Genomic DNA, 21,851 nt, shown 5'->3' on the forward strand with positions numbered 1-21,851 from the left:
TATACTCAAAAGGACCTTGCTAGACAATTCTTCCTCCAAGAGAAAATTCGTACCATTAAGCAAGGGGAAATGGGTGTAAGAGATTACTTTAGCATCCTTGGACCCTTATGGGATGAGCTATCTCTACTAGAACAAAAATGGGTTTCTAGTGAAGATGTTGAACTACGGAGAGAACAAATGAAAGAACACTTTTTCCAATTTTTATATGGGCTTAGGCCCGAATATGAACAAGTTAGATCTTCTCTACTTCATAGATCTAAGCTTCTTCCATTGGAAGAGGCCATAGTCGAGATATGCCAAGAAGAAACTCGTCTTGGCATGATTAAAGGAGAAGATGAAGTTTTGGCCGTGTCTAAACCTGACAATCATATGAAAGCTTACAAGCATCCACACTTTGGAAGACAAAATAACTATAATGGCAACTATAGAAAAGCCATTTGTCATCATTGCCAAGAACCGAGTCACATAAGACTTAATTGCCCTAAGCTAAATGAAGCTCTCAAAAGTAAGGTTGCTTCCGTTGAAGAAACTACTCAAAAGAAGGAGGAGCCCATCAAAGGGAAGGATTCCTTCTCTCTTGCTCAACTATCGGAGGCACTCCAAATTCTACTCAAATCACCATCAACTTCGGGTGCCGCGATCGCCTCCTCTTCTCTTCCAGGTATGTCCTCTTGGATCCTTGATTCTGGAGCATCATTTCATATGACACCTCTTGAGAATGAGCTATTCGACTTATGTAATAACTCAAAAACCTCTTATGTTTCAACCGCCGATGGTAAATCTTTACAAGTCAAAAGTTTTGGAACGTTAAGTTTTTCCAAAGATTTTTTTGTGCCAAATGTGAGGGTGGTACCTTAAATTAATTTAAACCTTTTCTCTGTTTCTCAATTATGTGATCATGGATGTGAAATCTCCTTCTCAACTAAGGGTTGCTCTATACAGGATCTCTGGTCCGGGAAGCAGATTGGGCAAGACTATAGGAGGGGAGATCTCTATTACATGAGCAACTTGAAAATTCCAAAACTCTTTTTGTAACGATGTCCAAGATAAAAATATTGAAACTTGACACCAAAGACTGGACATCCAAGTTTCTCAAAAATGTACTCTTTTCTCTTTGAAAAGAAATTTTGTAATGAGAAACATTTTGTTTGTAAGAGTTGCATTTTTGGGAAAATAAAATCTACTCATTTTTCAAATAGAACCTTTGTGTCCAAGAGGCCATTTGAGTTAGTTCATTCGGACGTTTGGGGTCCTTCTCCGTTCATATCGAAAGGAGGATACTCCTATTATGTTATATTCATTGATGACTACTCTAGATATGTGTGGATTTATTTTTTCAACCTAAAATCCAATGTCTTTGCCTTCTTTAAGAAATTTCATATGATAGTAAAAAATCAATTTTTAAGTAATATCTCTACTCTTAGATCTGATTCGGGTGGAGAGTACCTATCAAATGAATTTCAAAATTATTTAGATTCAAATGAAATTTGTCATAAAAAATCTTGAACTAGAACTCCTCAACAAAATGGTTTAGCCGAAAGAAAGCATAGACACATTTTGAAAACCACTAGGACACTTCTTATTTCCAAAGAAGTTCCAAAGAAGTTCCAAAAAGTTATTGGGCCGAAGCCACTTTAACATCAACTTACTTGATAAATAGAATGCTTTCTTCATCCTTACAAAATACATCTTCATATAAAAAACTTTTTGAAAGAACACCCGATTTTAATAGATTGAGAATTTTTTAGTGCAAATGCTTTGTTCTTTTACATAAAAGAGATAAATTATCCCCTAAAGCTATTGAATGTGTTTTCTTAGGATATGGAGAAAATAAAAAAGGTTTTAGATGCTTTGACCTCAAGAGCAACAAACTGTATGTTTCTAAAGATGTAACCTTCCTAGAAAATGAAAATGGTTTTGAAAAAATGAAAGATATTAATGAAAGTGAATATGCTTTCTTTTTTTGATCTTCTTCCTCAAGAAGATGTGACTCCTCAAGAAGAGGTAATTTCTAATGATTTGTTGAATGACCAAGAGGATATTCTTCTTAACAATGTTGAAAATGAAAGTGATATCATTTAAAGTAGATCAATTCAAACCTATGTTAAGCGTGGTCAACAAGTTCCCATAAGTGCCTTAGAAAAATACTCTCAAGGTTCCAACATAGAAGAAACCTCTTTAAGAAGATCCGGCCGAATCTCCAATCCTCTTAATAGGTTTGTTTCCTATGAGTCTCTAACACCAAAATATGGGGCGTGTCTAATTGCGTTACACTATTTTCATGAACCATCTCATTATAATGAAGCCAAAAATATTCTCCAGTGGGTTGAAGCCATGAACTTAAAACTTAATGCCCTTGAAAAGGCAAAAAAATGGAAAATAACCTCATTACCCACTGGAAAGAAATCTATTGGATGTAGATGGGTCTTCAAAATCAAAACTAAAAGTGATGGATCATTAGAACGCTATAAAGCCCAGTTGGTAGCTAAAGAAAACGCCCAAGAATACAGCATTGACTATGAAGAAACTTTCGCTCCCGTAGCTAGAATGACTAGTGTTATGACTCTTATTGCGGTTGTTTCAGTTAAAAAATGACGTATTTATCAATTAGATGTTAAGGATGCATTTCTAAATGGTGAATTAAATGAAGAGGTCTACATGGATCCTCCACCAGGAGTATGTATTGATAACGATAAAATTCTCAAACTTAACAAAGCATTATATGGATTGAAACAAGCTCCAAAGACTTAGCATGATTGATTTAGCAATGTAATGACAAGTTTAAACTTTCATTCATGTTATACTGACACTGCTTTATTTGTGAAAAGTGCAGGGTCCTCAGTAGTTATTCTACTACTTTATGTTGATGATATGATCTTCACTGGAAGTGATGAGAAAGGAATTAATGATATTAAGAAAATTTTGACATGTTTGATCTTAGGTTCTTAAGATATTTTTTAGGTATTGAATTAGCATACTCTCCACGAGGGTACATTCTCTCTCAAATGAAACTTGTTGCTGACATGTGTTCAAAGTCTGGCATTTCAGATGACAAGAAAATAAAACCCCCAGAAGTTATCAATGCAAAGTTGAGGTTGAAAGATGAAATCTTTCTCGAAGATTCCACTCCCTACCGTCAACTCGTTGGGTCTCTGACATACTTATCCATCACTCGATCAGACATAGCTCATGCAGTTCACTCAGTCAGTCAGTTTCAACATGCACCTACAACCGTGCATATGAGTACAGTCTTAAGAATCATCAGATACATTAAAAATACTATAACTAAGGGAGTTTTTCTTTCCTCTTCTTCGTCACTTGATTTAATTGCTTATACTGATGCTGATTGAAGAGAAAATCCTAATGATAGAGTTTCAACTACTGGTTTCTGTGTATTCTTAGGTGACTATGATTTCTTGGATATGCAAGAAGCAACACAAAGTATTGTTGTCCTCAACGGAAGCAGAATATCGTGCAATGACTACTACAACCATGGAGCTTGTGTGGCTTAGAAGTCTTCTCAGTGATATGGGCATAATCATCTCCACACCTTCGAAGATGTGCTGTGACAATAAAAGTGCCATTTATATCGCAAGCAACCACACCTTCCATGAGCGTACTAAACATATTGAGATGGACTGCCACTACGTTCGTGATGAATATCTAAGAGGGACTATAACTTTGCCGTATGTTACATATGAGTACCAGTTGGCGGACTTCTTCACCAAGGTTCTTGTTGCTCCTCGTTTTATGTTCCTTCTCAACAAGCTTTCGGTCATGTCCCCGTAAAGCTTGAGAGAGGGTGTTAAAATATATGTACTCATATATATATATATATATATATATAATTCCATCATACCTGACTTAGGGTATTTCTGTAATTCTGCCCAATAGAGGCATTTTAGTCTTTTCCATGCTTTTCTTCTTTTTCTTTTTCTATTTATTATTCGTATTTTTCTTTTTTCTTTTTTATTGTACATGCATTAAATGCATGTTGCATTGGGGGTCCCAACCAAGAGTCGTTGGACCCCCAACGGTCACAAATATGACCGTTGGGGCCCCCAACGACTCCTTGTTGGGCCCCCCAATGCCCACTTTTCTTCTTTCTCCCACTCTCTCTCTCTCACTCTCTTGTCTATAAATAAAGGGGTAGACCCCTTTGCATTGTAAGGCTTCTTGATGCTCATTTCTTGCTTCTATAACATTTTCATATTTTGCAAGCCATTGTTGGCTTTTGTGTATGTCTATTGTGGACTTGATCTTTGCATTCTATGTGTGAATGTCCATTATAGGACGTTGTGTTTATTTCCGCGTATTTCATTACAGATGAAACTTGAAACATTTGCTATCAATATTATCTTGTTCTAGTAGCATTGTCTGCTTTGAATGTGTTGCTTCTTTAAGTCCAATGTTTGACAAAGAGAAAGAAGAAGAGGAAGTGAAGAATGATTAAAACTATATTACTTGGGGGCCAATTTGGTCGATATGAAGTATCCCTAGTGAACGTCATGAACATCTAATAGGCACACTATATAGGATGTAGAAAAGGCTAAGGAATGGAGTCAATTCTCAGATTCTCCCTTATCGTAGAGTCCTTTGTGATGTTTAGACGCGAGGAATGGTGTCAATTCTCAGATTCTTATATCTTAGAGTCCTTTGTGGTGTTTAGTCCCAACCGTATCCATGTTTGTGAGTGATCAGCTTTGGTTTGTGTATAGTTGTTGGGAGTAGACTTGATAGGACTTGCATTATTTATCATAATCAACATAGGTGAGTTTGCCTGGCTGTTTGCACCTCCTAAACACCATTCTTGGGTTGATCTATTCAACAAACCAGGCTTGGACCTACAGTTCTGTCCAAACGCCAATCTTACTTGCCTACCCCTCTTCTGTTAGTGTTATTAAGAAAACAAAGTGGATCTGAGCCTAAATGGATGCATTTAATCTGTGTATTGCTAACTAGGCAACTTTAGACTCTATACTGCCACATTTCCTTAACAAACCAAGGAATAACCGTAAATGAAATATATGCAAGCTTGACCCATGTGTTGCATCTATTAGCTCAACCTTCATGAATCTGAATATTAATTTCCTAGACTCTATCATGTAATATATTTTCTGTAACACTTCCAGATGAGAATCTGTGCATGAAAATTGTGCATTCAACTTTTTATACTTCTGTGTGCGTTGAAATGTTGAATCCGAATTCTTTGGTTTAGTTTCTTGTTAATCTGATCAAACTCATCCCTTCACTTGGTTGAATTTGTGTGGTGCATATGCTGTAGCATTACATGCATTCTCTTTACATCTTATTAAGGTGAATTCATTAGAGTAAGATGCGACAAGTGATTGATATTTTCACTTCTCTCTGGTAAGTTAATTCTGCCTGGTTGACCCACAAGGCTGCAAACTACTTTATAGACTTTTCACGACCATACTTTTTGTTCTAAGAAGTTCTCTTGCTTAGCTTATTCTCCTCAAGCAGTGATGAAACTAGAAATCAGTAGGATATGCATAGAAGTCTGCTGCATCCATATCTTGAAGAAAGAAAATAAAGAGAAATTCCTCAACAGATTCCTTTATTTATTTGTTTCTCATGATGAGGGCCGACTGTAACATTTGTAACAGATTTTGACCATGTTATTTAAGAAGTTACAAGCTGTGCTGTCAAACTAAAGCTTTTCTTCCACACACTAATCACTTAAACTAATATTTAAAGCTGTTTGCAAGTAGTAATTCTTAGTTTCATGTGGATTATATTATTAAGAAACGACCTATTGCAAGACATTTGTATTGACAAACACATTGAGCTCTATTCACTGGCATTTGGTTTCTGATTCTCGTGGAAAAATGTAATATTGGAAGTTCACTAAGAAAGACTTATTCATTTGTGTTTATGGCAGCTTTACTTATTAGGGAATTCATCAGTGGAGTCACTCTCTGTGTCAGAGTACTCAAAATTGACTTCTGTAAGTGCTTTTCTTCTTTGTACATACCCGAGTATTAGCTCCAGCAGCATTGCTGGGGTTGATATACTCTATTTTATGCTGTCAAGTGTCAACTGTTCAGCTGTTTTCATGAGTAGCCATTACATTTCTGGATGCTTCATCTTGATTGCTTTCTGTTGGCAAAGACGTTTGCAGGTGAGATCTGTGATTGCAGAATTGAGGGAGCGATTGCAGTCACATTCGATGAGGTCATATAGGGCACGTTTTCAGAAGTAAGTTGATGCATTTGATGAAATCAATAAGGAACACTTTGAGAACTCAAGTTGATGCTTTGCACTGAGGATTGTTTCATACTTTACATTGGTTATTATATGAAGTTGTGTATAGCATGCTTTCAGAAGTTATTTCTTTTCACTCTAATGTGTTAAGCATCCAATTGCTCTCATACCTCGAGTGCATTATACTTCCATTTGTTGAAAGCATTCCATGCGTCCTTCATATGGATCATAAAATATGGTGGAGTGCAGATTAATAAGTCAGACCAGGGGGATGATTCATGTAAACTTATTCATTTAAATTGTCATTTAAGAAGGCATTCTTAACATGTAACTGATATATATGCCAATTCCTAATCGTTGTTACTGCAACTAGAGTCCTAACTGTGATCATGCGAGCTACTGGGCAAAGGTTTTATCATGGAGTATCCTTTCACAACTAACCTTGCTTTATATCTTTCTAGGGATCCGTCACTCTTTGTTTTCACCTTAAATACCCATCTACATCCTATTATCTTCTTTTCCTCAGGAAGATGTTGAATTTCTCAAGTATGGGCTTTATGTAATATATCTAGTTCTATTTTCATAGCTTCTACCCATTCTTTTATATCTTTGGCTTCTCTATAGGTGGATGACTCATGATATGAGTAAATTGCTAGAAGACATGATCTATAATTTGGAGAAAAAAATTCATAAGAAACAAACCTATTTGGAAGTTAAGTATGTAAAATTGTCTATGAAGAGACAATACGCATACAAGCATAAATACTTTATAAAAGAAGTGTACGAAGACACTCTCACAACACTAGAACAAAATACGCAAAAAGCGTAAAAGTAACAAACATGCAATGATGCATGTATTTGATAAAAAGAAGCAAATGCTTGAGACTCTCAAACTTGAAAAATAACAAGGGGGAACACCCCTACTTATACAAAAGCAAGAAGGTGCAAAGGGGGGCTCCCAAAGGAGTCGTTGGGGAGCCCCCAACGGTCACATTTGTGACCGTTGGGGTCCCCCAACGACTCTATTGGGGGACCCCCAATGCATCTTTTATGAAAAAGAAAAAATAAAAAATGAAAAATGAAATACAAAAATAAAGAGAAAAATTACAGCATATTCCAAATGGAATATGCGCAAGATAAGAATTTACAAGAATGCCCTTTTTGGGTAAGAAAATAAAATATGTATAAATATACATATTTATATATATAGAGATACATATACATATAATATATTATATGTATATGTATCTCTATGTATATAAGTATATGTATTTATACTTACAATCAAAGGTTTTGGAGATACATTTTAACACCCCCCCTCAAACTTACGGTACGATAACCACAAGTTTGTCAAGAAGGAAATGAAATCTGGGCGAACATAGAGCTTTTGTGAAGAAGTCTGCAAGTTGATATTCTGACGTCACGTATGGTAGATCAATGACCTTCTTCAAGTATTCTTCTCTGACATAATGGTAGTCCATCTCTATATGCTTTGTTTGCTCGTGAAAGGTGTGGTTTTTGGCAATATAAATTGCACTTTTATTGTCACAGCATAGCTTTGTTGGTTCTCTGATAAACACTCACATATCTTCCAAAAGACGTCGAATCCATATAATTTCCATGGTGGTAGATGCCATGGCTCTATATTCGGCTTCAGTGGATGACAGAGAGACCTTCTTTTGCTTTTTACATCGCCATGAGATCAAAGACTCACCTAAGAAAACACAAAAGCCAGTGGTGGAGTGACGGTTACTAGGGTCACCTCCCCAATCTGAGTCAGTATAAGCAAGTAATTTTAATTCAGAAGAAGAAGATAGAAATACTCCCTTATTCATTGTTCCCTTCAAATATCTGATGATGCGAAGGACAACACTCATATGAACGGTTGTAGGAGCGTGCTGAAACTGACTGGCGATGTGTATAGCATGTGACAAATCGGGTCGAGTAATGCTAAGGTACATTAAAGGACCTACCAACTGCCTGTAAGGATTAGGATCGGTTAGAGGAACACTGTCGTCAATCTTCATTTTTGATCTCACGACTTCAGGAGTTTCACATACTTTGTCATCAGAAATTCCTGATCTGTCAATAATCTCACAAGCAAGTTTAGACTAAGATAGAAAATAACCACGTTGCGAATAAGCAACCTCAATTCCAAGAAAATATGTCAGAAAACCTAAGTCTGACATCTCAAATCTTGAAGTCAAGACTGACTTAATACCCTTGACTCCTTGAACATCATCACCTGTAATTAACATGTCATCAACATAGAGTAATAGTATCACAATCCCTGCATTAGATTTTCTAGTAAATAAAGCAGTGTCAGTATAACATGAGAAAAATCCATTTTCCAGCATTACACTGGTAAACCTGTCATACCAGGCTTTGGGGGCCTGTTTCAAACCATAGAGCGCCTTTCGAAGACGAAGAATTTTATTTTTAGGAATCTTCATGCTTGGTGGAGCATCTATATACACTTCTTCGTTAAGATCACCATTCAAAAAAGCATTTTTTACATCCATTTGAAAAATATTCCAATTTTTAATAGATGCAATAGTAATAAGACATCTAACTGTAACCATTCGGGCTACAGGAGCAAAAGTTTCTTCATAATCAATTACATACTCTTGCTCATACCCTTTTGCAACTAAGCGAGCTTTATACCTTTCCAGAGATCCGTCGCTCTTAGTTTTAACCTTAAAAACCCATCGACAACCTGTAGTTTTCTTTCCTATAGGTAGAGTTTGGAAATCCCAAGTTCCCGCCTTTTTAAGAGCATTAAGTTCATTTTGCATAGCTTCTTGTCATTCTATACATTTTTTAGCTTCTTTAAAATTGCTTGGTTCAAAATAAGAGTGAATGGCACTAAGACAAGCCCTATATCGGGGTGAGAAAGAATCAAAAGACACAAAACGAGTTGGAGCTCTCCTATTCCTTTCAGATCTTCGGTGATCGACAGTAGGAACAAGCTCACTATATTGGTCAATAGCACTTCTAAAGGTGTCTTGGTTTCTACGAGAGTAGGTTATTGGATCACTTGAAATTCTATTTTCTTGTTCATTGAGTGAGTTATGTTCACCACCGTCACCATCATTTTCCTCATCATGATTTGATGATACATCATCATCACTAGATATATCATCATTACTAGACAATAAGTCAAATAGGAAGGAATAATCAAATTTTCTTGTTGAGAAACAATTTTTTCAAAGCCACTTTCATTTTCTAAAAAAGTTACATTCCTAGAGACATATAACTTATCATCTCGAAGATCATAACAGCGAAACCCTTTTTGAGTTTCAGAATATCCAAGAAAGGCGCAAGGGATAGCCTTGGGAGATAGTTTGTCATTCTTATCCGTAAGTATAAAACACTTACACCCAAAAACCCGTAACCTACTATAATCAGGTTCAAGCTTATATAAAATCTCAAAAGGGGATATTTTTCCTAATATCCTAGATGGTAAGCGATTTATCAGATAAACAGAAGCAAGAGCTGCTTCTGCCCAAAAATTTTTAGAAATGTTTTGGGAAATAAGAAGGGTCCTAGTGGTCTCAATGATGTGCTTATGTTTTCTTTCGGTCAACCCATTCTGTTGAGGCGTTTTAGGACAAGACCTTTGGTGGACAATTCCATGGTCCTCAAGATATACTTTAAATTGATTGGCGAGATATTCCCCTCCAGAATCACTTCTAAAAATCTTTATATTACTGTTGAATTGATTTTTGATCGTTGAATGAAAGGTTTTAAAACACGAAAAAACTTCATGTTTGAACTTAAGAAAATAGATCCACGAATATCTGGAAAAATCATCCACAAAAATGACATAATAAGAAAAGCCTCCTTTGGAAGCAACAGGTGCGGGTCCCCAAACATCCGAATGAACAATTTCGAAAGTTTTAGAAGAGAACATAGTTCTTTGCTCAAAAGGTAAACTTTGCATTTTTCCGAAAATACAATCATTACAAGAAAATGAACTTTTACATAGGTCTTTTGCAACATGTAAATAAGACAACTTGGTGACATTAGGATGACCAAGTCTTTTGTGCCATACATTTATATCTTTGTTTTGGGCCACATTACAAAAAGATTTTGGAACTTGAAGAGATTCCATATAGTATAAGTCTCCTTTTCTAAAGCCTTCCCCAATCAATTTCCCGGACCGACGATCTTGTATTAAACATTTATCACAAGAGAATTTAATATCACAACCATGGTCCGAGAGTTGAGAAACAGAGAGAAGGTTTAAGTTTAGTTTAGGTATAAATCTAATTTTTTGAATGAAAAAATCTTGAGTTTAAAAATTACCTATTCCTTTAATTTCAAGAGAGGTTCCATCCGCAGTGGAAACAAAAGAGGGAGAAACATTTTTTGAGAAATCGGAAAGTGAAAATATGTTTGGGGACATATGAAAAGATGCACCGGAGTCCAAAAGCCAAGAGACTTTACCTGGAAAAGAGGAAGTAGACACGGCGGCACCGGAGGTAGCTCCCTTGAGGAGAGGTTGAAGGGCTTCCACTATTTGATTTAAAGAGAGTGACCCACTTGATGATGCCTCCTCCTTTTGCGGTACACCGGTGGTAGCCATTGCGAGAAGCTTTTTCCATTTAGGACATATGGGTTTGATATGTCCGGGTTCTTTACAAAAATGACAAATAATTTTGCTATAGTCCCTTTTTTCTCTTTGCCCACCACTTTCACCTTGATTTTGTGGTTTAAAATGAGGGGGACGATAGGTTTTTACATTGTTCCCGGGTCTTGATACGGCATTGACCTCATTGCTTTCTTCATGATTACAAGGAACCACAAGAACACTTGATCCTTGTTTACATAAACTCATACGAGTGTCCTCACCACTTAATTTGGTGAGTACATCTTCAAGAGAGGGAAGAGTAAATGAGGATAGAAGAGAAGACCTTATTTGCTCAAATTCGGGCCTTAGCCCATTCAAAAAATTGAAGAACCGATCTTCTTCAAATTGCTTGTGACGGAGTTCAATTGCCTCTCCACTCCATTTTGGTTCAAGCTGGCGAGCTCATCCCAAATGGAGGAAAGATCGGCAAAATATTCCCTAATAGTCATTTCTCCTTGAGAAAGAAAGAGAGCCTTCTTTTGAAGATAATACTTATGAGATAGATCCCTCGATGTATACATTTTCTCAAGATAATGCCAAGCTTCCGATGCCTTTTTGAACTTAATAATGTTGGCATTAATCTTAGTTTCAACTGATGAAAAGAACCAAGAAAGAATCTTGAAATTCTTTATTTCCCATTCATCGTGCTTCTTAGAGTACTCTTCAAAAGCTCTAACCCTTTCTTCTCCTTCAAGAATCTTGATTTCACTTCCGTCTACCACAGTTATTTTGGGTTCCGGTTCCAGAATTGTGCCTTGCATATAACCCCATAGCCCCTTCCCTTTTATGTGAGCCTCCATGTTTCCGACCCAAATATGATAGTTGGACCCATTTAATTTGAAGCCAAGAGTAAAATGAGACTCTTTTTCGCCCATTATGAAGTAAAGAGAAAGGGAGAAATGGCGTACCAACACAATATTTCAAATGCTAGCTTGCGCAAGATTCTTCTAAAGTATTTGAGAAGCAAGATCCACTACTTCAACCTCCAATGATCCCGAAGGCACGCTTTTCGAGGCACTTGAAAAGAAGAGAATCCCACAATCCTCTATCACCAACCAAGCTATGATACCATGTAAAATTGTCTATGAAGAGACAATACACATACAAGCATAAATACTTTATAAAAGAAGTGTACGAAGACATTCTCACAACACTAGAACAAAATACGCAAAAAGCGTAAAAGTAACAAACATGCAATGATGCATGTATTTCATAAAAAGAAGCAAATGCTTGAGACTCTCAAGCTTGAAAAATAACAAGGGGGAACACCCATATTTATACAAAAGCAAGAAGGTGCAAAGGGGGGCTCCCAAAGGAGTCGTTGGGGAGCCCCCAACGACCGTTGGGGGCCCCCAACGACTCTATTGGGGGACCCCCAATGCATCTTTTATGAAAAAGAAAAAATAAAAAAAAAATGAAAAATGAAATACAAAAATAAAGAGAAAAATTACAGCATATTCCAAATGGAATATGCGCAAGATAGGAATTTACAAGAATGCCCTTTTTGGGTAAGAAAATAAAATATGTATAAATATACATATTTATATATATAGAGATACATATACATATAATATATTATATGTATATGTATCTCTATATATATAAGTATATATATTTATACTTACAATCAAAGGTTTTGGAGATACATTTTAACAAAGTATTCGTTCATATCTTCTAACACTAGATTATTCTATATTTGTTGATTGGCTATATTTTCATGCACACATGAATTCTCCCCATTATCTCATCTAGAGTATTGTATAATGTTATGAGTTGGTTCTTCACTTGGTTCATCATTTGTCTCAATATTATCACTAATTTCATCGAACTTAGGCAATAAGTCAAACAAGAAAGCATACTCAGATTCTTTCTTAGATTTTTCAAGATCAAATTCCTTTTCTTTTTCAAGAAATGTTATATTTATAGATACATAAAGTTCATCATTTTTAAAATCATAGCATCAATAGCCTTTTATTTTCGGCATATCCAAGAAAGACACATTTAATAGCTTTAAGAGTGAGTTTGTTGTATTTTTCAAGAAGCACAAAACATTTACATAAAAAAACCCTTAATCTTTTCAAATCGGGAGTAACCTTAAAGAGTTTTTCAATTGGAGATTTGTTTTCAAAAGTTTGAGAAGACATTCTATTTTTAATTAAATCGCGGTGAGGGCGGCTTCGGCCCAAAACTTTTTTTGAAATAAGTAGGGTCCTAGTAGTTTCAATAATATGACAATGTTTTCTTTCAAAAATTTCATTTTGTTGAGGAGTCCTAGAACATGATTTTTGATGCAAAATACCATCGGTTTTTAGATATGATTGAAAATTATTTGAAAGAAACTTTCCCCCTGAGTCGGAGTGAAAGATCGTAATATTTGTTTTAAATTTATTTTTAACAATATTATGAAAATTTTTAAAACACGAAAAAACTTCAGATTTGAGCCTAAAGAAGTAAATCCAAGTGTGTCTACTAAAATCATCTTTCATATGACATAGTATGAATAACCACCTTTTGACATAATAAGAGTGGGACCCCATACATCTGAATGCACTAATTCAAAACTTTCATTAGTCAAGAAAGTTTTAGATCCAAAAGGCAACATTTGAATTTTTTTCAAATATTCACATACAAATTCTTTTTCCTTATAGATTTTTTCCAGAAACGAAAAAAGGGATAGTTTGGATACACTTGGTTGTCCTAGTCTTCTATGCCAAATATCCAAATTAATTTCTTGAATATGATATAAAAAAAAAATCTTTAGGTAGACATAAAAAATCCATATAGTAAAAGTCTTCTCTTCTTTTGCCTTGCCCAATCAGCTTCCCTGACTGGAGATCCTGCACCCAACAAGCCTTAGATGAGAAGAATACTTTACACTCATAATCGAAAATTTGAGAAAGCCGAAAAAAAGTTTAAATCAAGTTTTGGAATAACCTTAATATTTGGAACAAAGAACTTTGTTGAATCATTGTCAAGATTTTCTATACTTCTAACCTTTAAAAAAGTACCATCGGGGGTTGATACACACGAAAAATATAAATTAGTGCAATCGGATAGTAGAGACTCATTATGAGTCATGTGAAAAAACACTTTCGAATCCAAAATCTAAAAGGACTTACCCGAAGGAAAGGAAGAAACGACAACACCAGATATAGAAGGAGTGGCTTTTAGTATTTGTGAAACGGCTTTTGTAATTTGGGCAATTGTTAAATCATTGAAATTGCCCAGTTTCTTTAATTGAGATTTTTCACTTACTGTGGCCACCTTTTTGAGTTTAGGACAATCCGGTCTTATGTGCCCCAATTTTTTACAATAGTGACAAGTAATTTTTTTTCTCTTGTATCCTCCATTATAACCTCCTCCATTATGTTCTTCTCTATTGATTTTTTTTCTCAAAATAAGGTTTATAAGTTTTAACAAAGTTACCAGGTCTTGATATATTTGAGCAAGGGCTTCACTTATAGAAGGAGCAAAAGTGTGAAGTAAAGAAGACCTAACTTGCTCAAATTCTAGTCGAAGAGCATATAGAAAAGAAAAAATATTTTCTCTTTCAACTTGTTGTTTTCTCATTTCAATTGCCGAACCTTCTCATTTTGGTTCTAACGTAGCCAATTCATCCCAAATAGGTGATAAGAAACCATAAAAAACTCTTACACTTTTATCCCCTAGCTTGGTTGTACGTACCTTGTCTTGGAGCTAATATAGTCTAGCCATATCCTTTTAAATGAATGAGCTTTTTAAGAATATCCATGCATCATATGCTTTTTTGAACTTGATCCGTAGTATTCATGAACCATGAGAATATTTGAGCGTTATTAACCTTTCAATCCTCTATTTTGTCTTGATAGTCTTGCAAAGCATTGTTTTTTCTTCTTCGGAAAGAGCTTTTATTTGATCTCCTTTTATTCTCGTTGGCTTTAGTTGGGGTTCATTAGTGGTTCCACTAACAAAACCCCAAAGCTTTATCCCTTTGATGTGGTTTTCCATTACGGTAGCCGCACATCAAGTAGTTGTTTTTGTTGAGTTTGTAGGACATGACGGAGGCGGATTTTCTTTCACCCATTCTAATGGTGAAATGATTGGCTTGAAGTGGAAGAACAAAGCTTGAAGACCACCATAAAGAGATAACACTCAAGATGATTTTCAACACTATAAGAGCCCAAGGCTCTAATACCATGAAATGAAACAAGAAGTGCACAATCACAATGCCAACAAAGGGCTATACAAGTGCACAATCACAGTCTCTAATGGACCGAATACAACTCATAAAAGAAATAAAAAAAACACAAACTTCACAAGAAAACAATGTAAAAATAAATGTTCTTTGTATTCTTAACAAATATATGCTTGAAAGCATATCGTAGCATGTTTGCGCAAGGCTCTATTTATAGAGCTGAGAATACAGCCAAAATGGAGAAAAGGGAGGCAGTCCAACAGTCATGGGACTGCTTCCAATCAGTAAACACTGATTTACATTATAAAATAAAATAGAAAAAATGAAAAACAAGAAGACTGTACAGTCCCTATTGGATTGTATATATTACAATACATAAAAAGACCAAAATACCCCATATATGTATATACAATGTATTTTAACACTAATGAGGACAGTTATTATTTCTCCCAATCTTTTCTAGCAATCACAGTTCTGGTATAACATCATACTTTGAATTAGTCAAGGTATGTTGTTTCTAGCATTGGAGTGGAAGAAATTATCTCAAGCTTAGATAATTAGGCTTCATCTAGTCAGACCACAGCTCTGAGTTAATACTGGGATTTGTTCCACAGGCTGTTGTACCTTGGAAAGTTCTTGTAGTTTGCTTTTCAGATTCAATATGTTTCAGTCAAGTAAATTATGAACTTTGTATGCTTAAGGACATCTTTCACACAGTGTTTAGAAATTAGAACTCACAATTAGAAGTTAATAAAGTCAAGTTTCTAGTCTCTCTTGATAATATGAGATCGTTGAGCAATTTTTTCCCTAAAACCTCTTGTAATGGGAACTTTTGGTAGTGGTTTTCATGTTTGTATTTCCTCATCTATGTATTCTTATTTTACAAGATAAAGAGAATTGTTTGTACTCTCTTCCTAGTATTCTTCACACAAAGACATCATTTGTATGTGGTGACTGGTCTTTTTTGTTGCTAATCTTTATCACTTTCTTTCAGAATCTACGAATTGTGCATGTGTGATAGCCCTCCTCCCATTTTAGGAATGGAACAACTGCCACAGTTTCCGCATCTACAGCAGTGGCTTGGCCTTGCGGTTGCTGGTGTTGTTGAACTTGGGCACATAGTAGAGCCTCCAATTATCCGAACTGCGACATCAATTGTTCCTCTTGGGTGGAATGGTGTTCCAGGAATGAAGAATGGCCAGGAACCTTTGAAAGTTGATATACATGGTTATGGACTGCACCTGTGCGCCCTTTTTCAGGCCCAAGTAAATGGTAGCTGGTATTGCTCATGTCCTGTATTCATTATACTCCTATTTTTAAGTCTGTGATTATTCTACTTTTTTTGAAGTTATTGGGAAGGTATTTTCTTGCAGTGACTCTGGTGTGCTTCATAAATAAAATTCAAAATTTATTCAATTGTCATTGTTTATTCTTTGCATGATACAATGCACATAAAGAACAATTTCAGTTCAATTCAGTTTTCTGGTATGCGTGTATGCATGTGTGCATAATAATAACATTCAACTCATTGTGTTTAGTATTAGACTATAGAAGTAACCCCTCTCCTCACTTTAAATCCCCAAACTTATCCCATTTATGGCCAAACTAATGTGCCAAACTAATGTACCTGACAGTATCTTGGCCTTTCATTTGAAATGTGTACACGTTCCATGGCTTCATTTTAAAACCCGCAGCATATATTTATTGGTAAATTTTAAATGTCTTTTTCTTATTTTAAAGGATGCATACTCTAAAAAGGACAATTCTGGCCATTTTTGGTGCAATTTCCGAATGACACATACCATTGTTGTATGTTGTTGAGATGAGAGCAAGATACATGGGAAAATAGGGCATTAAATAATCATGTATGTACACTATATTACAATGTTGATAGCGGTTATGGATTGCCCCATTTCTTGATTGGAAGTGCATGCATCTTTTTTCTTTCCAGCTCTTTCAGGATCCATATTGAATTTTTCATGTTAGGTGTTCAACTACAGTAGAGTCATCGCCTTCAGTGCCAGCATACTCATTTCAAGGCAGACAAACTGATTTACAAAAAGTGCGTATCTTAGTTGGTGCTCCACTAAGGCAGTCACTGAAGCAGCAGGCTGTTGTTGATCCTTTAGTTTGTGGGTTTCAACCATCAAATGAAACTCGTGTGGGTCCTTCCTTTAGACTTAACCCAGGTTCCACTTCTGAACAAGGAAATGTATGTGTTGGAGGTTTGAGTAATTGTATTATACACTGTATCAGCGACTTCTTCACTGTCTCAAAGGAGGTTCATTTTAGAACCCGTAGAGTCCGGTTACTTGGTCTTGAGGTATGTTTCTTCATTTTTTTCTTGCTGGTTGGGAGCATGGCTTTATGCGTGTGTACATGACTTTTTTTTTTTTTTTTGTGTGTGTGTGTGTGTGTGTGTGTGTGTGTGTGTGAGAGAGAGAGAGAGAGAGAGAGAGAGAGAGAGAGAGAGAGAGAGAGAGAGAGAGAGAGAGAGAGTATGTACTCGGAATTTAACTATCTTATTGTCATCAATGTTGTACAGGGTGCTGGCAAGACTTCTTTGTATAATGCTATTATGAGACGCAATCAGCAAATTCCCATTACTAATCTCGAGGCTGTACAGTCTGACCCGAATCCCCAAGAAGGAATAGCTGGGGGATTGTGTTACACAGATTCAGTAGGAGTAAACTTGCAGGTGCTTTTCTTGATGTAGTTGTCCTTTGATATCCATCTCAGAATTTGTTATTAAATTTTTATGTAATGTTAATGACCACGAGATTGAGGTCTCCTTGATTTTTCTTTTTGGATCTTTTGATAGCATGATTGTGTGTAGTAGTTTGTTATTGTTTAAGTTAATGGTTGCAAATGCGGACCTTTAAATACTGTTTCCTCAAAAGTCTTATCCAGATAAATGGGCAGCTAAGAATCCAGAATGGGAAGATTACAAGCCTAATTTGGTTTACTCTGAAGTAAAATGTTTAGATTATGTGGCTAATTTGGTTAACTCACAAGTGTTATTTCCTGAATATGTTTATTTGTAACATTAGACAGCTCTCATGTCAACTCCATTATTGATTCTAAAATTTTTGACTGAATGGAATTTAATATTTTCTTATTTCAATTGTTTTTGTTATATGCGACTTTGGGAACTTTTGCTAACTAAGAAATTTCTTAGGATTGCATACATAAGCATCACACAAGTGCCTCATGGTCATAAATGTCTGTCTCCAAGTAATCCTGAATTCTTAGATAGTTTAAAAACTTAGTATCAGATCATGAATACCATTATCCAGTAGCTTGTCACCTAAATTTGAATGCATGGAGAACTTTGAGTTTCATCGAGGTACCGTGTGCCCTTCAGTTATTCTTGCTAACCGTTGTATCAACAAGCATCCCATTAGGATAGTTTTGTAATGTATGTAACATAGGCATGTCTGTGGACTTAGACTACTTGTGTTGACATGGGTACAAGTACAGGTGCAGGTCGGGTTGGGTCAGACCCCACTCGGAGTTTATAGCCAAAACCCATTTTCAGTTTTTTTAATGTTGTCTTAGTCGAAGGGGCAGATCGTTTTGTTCTCACCCTCTTCCCATCCTCCCAAAGAGGGAGAGGGATAGAGAGGGTATATATATATATATATATATATATATATATATATATATATATATGTGTGTGTGTGTGTGTGTGTGTGTGTGTGTGTGTGTGTGGATAATATTGGCTACACTTGGGTAAGGAACCCCTTAGTGAAAAAATGTAATATTTTCATTATTTTCAGTTTGTTTACACATCTGACCCTCCAGATGTGATCTACATATTAAGTTTAGTAGAAACTGACCTTTGGATCATGTTTTCATAACATATATGTCAGATTTTACGAGGGTTGAAAATCAATGGCCTACAATGTACCAAATTTTCAAACCTCAAAAAAAACATGTTTTTATGTTTGAAAACTATGATTCAAGAGTTTATTTCTACCATTTTGACCATGCCGAACACATCCATAAGGTCAGATTTGGTCAAAACAACCTCTCCCTATGAGAACTAAGGGATTCCTTACCCACGTGGGTAGCAAATACTATATATATACACACACACTTTTAGACATTGTCATGGTCATGCCTTCTGTACTTGGGCCTGTACCTATGACAGTTCAAAATTCTGATAAAGTTAAAAGCTTAAAAGCATGGTCACCAGTATCGGTCTCAACAATTTAAATGTGCATATAGTCACCAACATTGGTCTTGTGATAATATCACTGAGTGCAAATTTAAAATATGTGATTTTTTCTTTTCAGCTGCTATTCCTCTTTAAAACAGTGGACATATGGGCAGCAATGTGCAGAACCACCCACACTTCCAACACCCTTGTCTTCGAGACTTTGGACAACATAGAATTAAATTTATTTATGTCTGAATATCTTCTGTTCTTTTTTTTCTTTTTATAATTGTTTGCTGCACAATATGTTGGCACTACTTGAACAAGTCAAAAAGTATTTCAGTAGCAGTTATCTTCTTGATATTCACAACCTTTTTCTGTTAATTCATGTTTAGCAGAATATCTGATTCTTTTGCTTTTTAGTACATCTTAATATGCCTGTAAAGGTTTTCTGGATTGATGCATATATATTCTTTAAATTTCCTTGGAATTTTTTGAATTTTGTGGATGTTCTATGATGATTTGCTTCTTATAATATATATATATACACACACACACGACTTGTCTTTTTGTTGCAGGACTTAAAATCTGAAGCTAGGCATTTGAGAGAGGAACTCTGGATGGGAACTCGTTACCTTAGCAGGAAAATTGATCTGATTGTCCTTGTTCATAACTTATCACACAGGATTCCTCGGTATCACCAAACAGACTCTACACATATGCAACCTGCGCTCTCTCTTCTTTTGAATGAGGCAATGGAAGTTGGGATCCCATGTGTTCTTGCCATCACAAATATATTTTCACTCAGTGCTGATCAGAAAAATTCAGCCATTAATGCTGTACTTCAGGCATATCAAACATCTCCAGACATGGCTGTAGCTGTCAATTCATGCCCTTACATTATGCCAAGCAGTGCAACTGCATCTCAGACATGGATTTCAACTGAAGTGGGAGACTTAAGAGCGGCAGCAACTGCTCAATGGCGGATCTTTGCTCCAATGAATTTTGTCCGCATGCCTTTTCAGAAGAAACCTATGGTTCTTCCTGTTGAGGGTGTGAATTCTCTCTGCCAACTTATACACCGTGTGCTTTTGACAAATGAGGAGATATCTTTTGAGGTAAAATTGTGTAAACAGTTATGTTTGTTAGTTTTATTTAATGTGTTTATTAGGGATTTTTTTTCATAATATGATGTGTGCTATCATATGGAAGTCACTTTGATCTCGTATGTCATACTGAAAAAGCAAAATTGTTTGGAAGATTTAGCAATTGCATGTGCAATCAAGCACAAGACTCCTGTCTATGATAGGTTTACAAGGCAGGCCAAATGGTTTTTAAGCAATATTAGTGGAAGCTTATATGCATCTGCTCACCTCATTAAATTGCAGCTTGATGTACTTGGAACATTTCGTATGTTTGTTCATTGATTTGCCAAAATGGGGTTCTTGGATTACTTGCCTCCTTACTAGCATGTTTGCATATTTTACCATTAAATGGAGCTGAATTCCTAGTCTCCAGCATGGTTGCTTGAGCTCAGGTTTTCTTTTGATTTCAGCTTTCTGGCTTGAATGATTTGTTGTATTTATAATTCAGGAACTTGCAAGAGAGAGGCTGTACATAGAAACACTGCAAGAACAGTTGTGGGCTGAAGCAAGAAAGGATTCCCAGGATAAAGGGAGCTCCATGACAGCTGCTGCAGTGGGTGCATCCTTGGGTGCTGGTCTTGGGCTTGTCTTGGCTGTTGTCATGGGTGCAGCATCTGCCCTGAGAAAACCTTGAGGATGCGGAAATGCTGGTTTTTTTCATGTTGGAGTTTTGGCCATAGCGCTGCTGTCATCCCTGAAGTATACAGTAGAACACCCCTGTCATCCTTGAAGTGAGCTGTGATTATTAGAAAAGGCAGACAATGAAATTTGTTTTGCTTTCAAATTAGGATGAAGGTGTTCTTGAGATCAGCTCAGCTATAAGTTGGCTTCAATCCTTGTCCCATTGATAAGAGAGTGAATCCTGGAGGCGCCAAGCATGGTGATATAATGTACTATACTATACAACACGGCATTTGTGGCGATTTACCAAACTTCTGGTTGTCTAGAGATTGTGCCCTTCAAACTATATTACCACACACCGCTTCCCATCTTGACATACTCTATTGGTTAGCCTGTTCTTTGTCAAGTCCATTTCTTATGGACCTGCACCACTAAATTGAGTTCCTAAGAATCAGGCAATTGGATTGTACACTGTGTGTAATCAGGGGGGCTATGAAAGTTGTGGTTGCAGGTATTATTGTCGGACCTCTTATGAGTTTGTTATGTTTGTTTAGTAAAAGAGAATGCTTTGGATCTAATTGTTTTGATGATCTAAAAAAGCATGCTTTAGATTCTTTTTTAAAAATCTGTTTGCACTAAAATTAGCCTGTTTTTCACAAAAGACTCTTAAGAGATCACATGCATGCAGTAAGATCTACTAAACATATTCAACTCAAACATTAGAAAATCAGTAGGGCTACTATACGTTACATACTTTATCACATTGTAAGTAGTTGATCCGCAAAGAAAGCGGCTACCATGTTTACCCATTGTGTGGAAAACAGTACCCCAAATCAATTGGTAAACTTTCCCTTGTGTGTGTGTGTGTGAAATACAAATGAGATATTTTTTAGT

General features: G+C 36.0%; 1 protein-coding gene across 1 annotated transcript in view; it reads left to right on the top strand.

Annotated features, from left to right (window-relative positions):
* LOC149833265 (uncharacterized) overlaps window positions 1-21,544 on the top strand; it is a 39,915-nt gene extending 18,371 nt beyond the window's left edge. Inside the window, exons 8-14 of the mRNA XM_090015022.1 lie at window positions 5,903-5,968; window positions 6,143-6,219; window positions 16,027-16,311; window positions 17,019-17,355; window positions 17,578-17,730; window positions 19,770-20,309; window positions 20,785-21,544. Of these exons, the coding sequence (XP_089871148.1) occupies window positions 5,903-5,968; window positions 6,143-6,219; window positions 16,027-16,311; window positions 17,019-17,355; window positions 17,578-17,730; window positions 19,770-20,309; window positions 20,785-20,970 (1,644 nt within the window). The 3' untranslated portion in view covers window positions 20,971-21,544. The remainder of the gene's footprint in view (window positions 1-5,902; window positions 5,969-6,142; window positions 6,220-16,026; window positions 16,312-17,018; window positions 17,356-17,577; window positions 17,731-19,769; window positions 20,310-20,784) is intronic.
* The last annotated feature ends 307 nt before the right edge of the window (window positions 21,545-21,851 follow it).

The sequence above is a fragment of the Nuphar pumila genome, chromosome 7 (genome assembly GCF_984573655.1).
Source record: "Nuphar pumila chromosome 7, dmNupPumi1.hap1.1, whole genome shotgun sequence".
Taxonomy (NCBI): domain Eukaryota; kingdom Viridiplantae; phylum Streptophyta; class Magnoliopsida; order Nymphaeales; family Nymphaeaceae; genus Nuphar; species Nuphar pumila.